At 31.2% G+C, this 3,199-nt stretch overlaps 1 protein-coding gene across 1 annotated transcript; it reads right to left on the bottom strand.

Moving 5' to 3' along the window:
- Positions 1-1,127: 1,127 nt before the first annotated feature.
- Positions 1,128-2,792, bottom strand: BN7_5113 (putative transporter SEO1; the record flags this gene model as incomplete). The annotated part of the gene is made up of 2 exons (XM_011274310.1): positions 1,128-2,071; positions 2,147-2,792. 2 exons carry the CDS (start codon positions 2,790-2,792, stop codon positions 1,128-1,130), a joined length of 1,590 nt encoding a protein of 529 aa, XP_011272612.1.
- Between the last annotated feature and the right edge of the window lie 407 nt (positions 2,793-3,199).

Raw genomic sequence — 3,199 nt, 5'->3', positions numbered from 1 at the left:
AAAAGCATACCCAAAACATGGAGCAGGTCATACTACAAGAGTGTTGCTACACTAGACGATTCACAAACTTACGTTGGACTTGTCTTAGAGTAGGTTTTCTGCTTCTTATTCCTTAAACTGCTCCAGTATTTATCCGGTATTAGTTTCGATATCATCGAAGAATATATCACGTATTTACCCATTTTTATTCGAACAATCCCAAACTTTTATACTCACTAGAGTTGTAGACTCCCATCAATAATGTACTTCTACATGTCTGAGGTCTTTAAAGCTATTTAAAATTGGGTGGTAATGTCAGAAGTATGCTTAATTCCCTAAAACATATAAACCTCAACAAGGAATTTTAAGCTGGGATTAAATGCACCTCCAACACAATAAAGGATCGCTTATACTAAATGAATAGGGGTAAATTGTACTGAATTATATCCCATAATGCTTGGTTAATCTAAATACTTTCAAATACACCCCAACATGACACACTTTTGATATGCCTTGTTGTGATACAGGTACCGCTTTTGAACCTTGATAACTCACTCAATTTTGGCTCAAATATCACTTAAAACATTTCAATCATTTTGAATACATTTGATAAAGATATTCCATTAGTTAACTCTTTCATTTTAGCTAAAATAAATGTTTCGAAATTTTTGGATGTCATACCTGAAAAATCTATCTTCTTCAATTTGAAGGATATAAACGTCAGCCTAAGCTGTTCGTTCGAAAGCGCAGATACGATTTAGTAGACGTATAAGGTTGCTTTAATAGTTTCGGTGTATGATAATAATTAAATGCGGTTGTCGACGATAAATACATAATAACTATATGATGATACACATTTCCCACAAAAGAACTGATTTTGCTTTAGAAACAAGAGGTCAGATTATCACTACCTATTTTTCGCACTAATTGTCACTATATTTCTCAATTATCCCAGCCAATAAGCTCTCTTAATTACCTCTTTTTCTTAAACTCAAAACTTAAGATTTTGGAATCTCAAAATTGTACATTAGACAACAAGGAAGATATATGATGGATCGATGACACTGTTACATATACTTTTTATAATCTAAAACATACAATTATGATGTAAATTCACATAGATATATACTCCAAGGAATAGGTCAAGTTCAAACCGAATCAATAGAATCCTTCTCTTCACTGAGTTCCTTTTCTTTTTCAGATCTTATAGCATTATACTTTTTAACAATAAACCAAAACAGCCATGCAAATATAATACCAATAACGAAAAACATTGCACTAATCTCATAACCAATTGGAAAATGTGGTGCATCTTTGGTTTTATAAATCCCCAAAGGTAAAAATCCATTGAATGCATAGACACATGTATTACCTAACGCAATGTTTATTGTCTTCAATAATGGTTCATCATAAAAAGTTTCAGTAAACCAACTAGTGAAAATACTTTGACTTGAACTTCCATAACCTAAGAAATATGCAAAAATTTTTAATCCAAATGGAATATCCCAAATGGATAGTAATAAGCAACTTACAAATCCAATACTGCCACATAATGTAATCATTGAAACCCTATTCCCTGTATAGTCACTAATAGCCGATGTCAAGAACATAACAATAAATTGAAAAGCATAAGCTGCAGTGGGAATTAAATTTATTTGTTGAACTGAATATTTTTTCAACGACTTCAAATATAAAGCAAAGTATGAGGTACTATTTGATCCAATTGAAACTGTGACATATGTTGCTAAAAACAACCATAACTTCCAGCTTTTCACAATTTCCCAGAAATTCTTAAGAGTTAATGGTTCCGGTTTAACTTTTTTCATACTTTTGGCTCTTGCTAAGGCAAATTGACGATCTTTTTTATTAATCCATGGAGCTCTTGAAGTTTGTGGGAAGTCTGGTAAACAATAATATCCTAAAAACGCAACTGGGATACTTATAAATCCATCAACCAAAAAGACCCATTTCCATCCTGGTAATCCATATCTACCATTCATTGATGTATAAACACCAGCTTGAATATAACCAGCAAACATACTGGAAATTGGACTCGTAGCATTAAGCATAAATTGTCTTTTACCTAATCCTTCTGTACCATAAAATTCACCTATCAATAGTGTTAGTCCAACGTATCAAGAGAAAATCACAATTAAATATATCATACCGATTAAACAAACAAGCCCGGGAAATGATGAACTTTCAACTGCACCTTGTAAAAATCTTAGCCCATAAACAGCTTCCTTATTTTTCACAGTTGCCATAAACATAACAATTACTGTCCATAAAACTTCAAATGTTGGTAAAATGATACTTGGTCTAACATATTTCAAAAGAATAGCCATTGGAACGGAAAGGGACATATAACCAATATTGAAATAAGTTGTTAACAAATTGTAATCGTTCGTTCCATACATATTCAAATCATCTTTCATTCCGGAAACGTAAGCATTATTAATATTTGTTTGATCTAAATATTTGATAAAACAAGCAAATATTGCATAGATATAAATGAAAAAATCAATTTTAGCAACATATTTACGTTCATCTGGTGGTAAGAAAATTGGATCCCAAACGAAACCAATAACTTTTTTCCATAAAGGTGCACTTTTTTTATCTAATCTTTGTTCACTTTGATAAGTTAAAAGTGTATCAATTGTATATGGTTCACCTTCAAAAATATCTTTATTTGCTGGATGATCATATTTGGTATTCAAAAAGAAAAATTTCCATTTATTGAATGTTTCTTGATTTTGTGTATCAATAGATCCAACATCATTTATTTCAACCTGTGACAATTCTTTTCTTGACATTTTTGTAAAACTCTTGACATACTTTTAGTGACATATTGTCTAGTTTTCTTGGTAATTATTAAGCTTTTATAGAAACACTAAACTCATCTTTGAAAAATTATCATGTTCATGTGCTGCATTAAAAGTGTGATAGAACTGTGGCAGGAATAAGATCAATTATTGATAGAGTACTATATTCTCAACTCGTCTTTGACTGTTTTCCAATAACATGATATGCGTTCTATATGAGGTTATTTATTACATGTGGTGGCTTTTATGCTTTTATCTTAAAAGTTTGATCTCAATATTCTTATTTTTCGCGCGGATATTAAAGCTTAGAAGTTGAAGTAATGGGACAAGCTAAGCTGTTTCTATCTTTCAAAACCTCCAAAACCGCCTACTACTCATCAAATTAATTCAAATAAAAA

The sequence above is a fragment of the Wickerhamomyces ciferrii genome, contig 00199 (genome assembly GCF_000313485.1).
Source record: "Wickerhamomyces ciferrii WGS project CAIF00000000 data, strain NRRL Y-1031 F-60-10, contig 00199, whole genome shotgun sequence".
NCBI lineage: Eukaryota > Fungi > Ascomycota > Saccharomycetes > Phaffomycetales > Wickerhamomycetaceae > Hansenula > Hansenula ciferrii.
The sequence above is the reverse complement of the archived record's forward strand: the minus strand, read 5'-3'. Positions and strand labels throughout refer to the sequence as shown.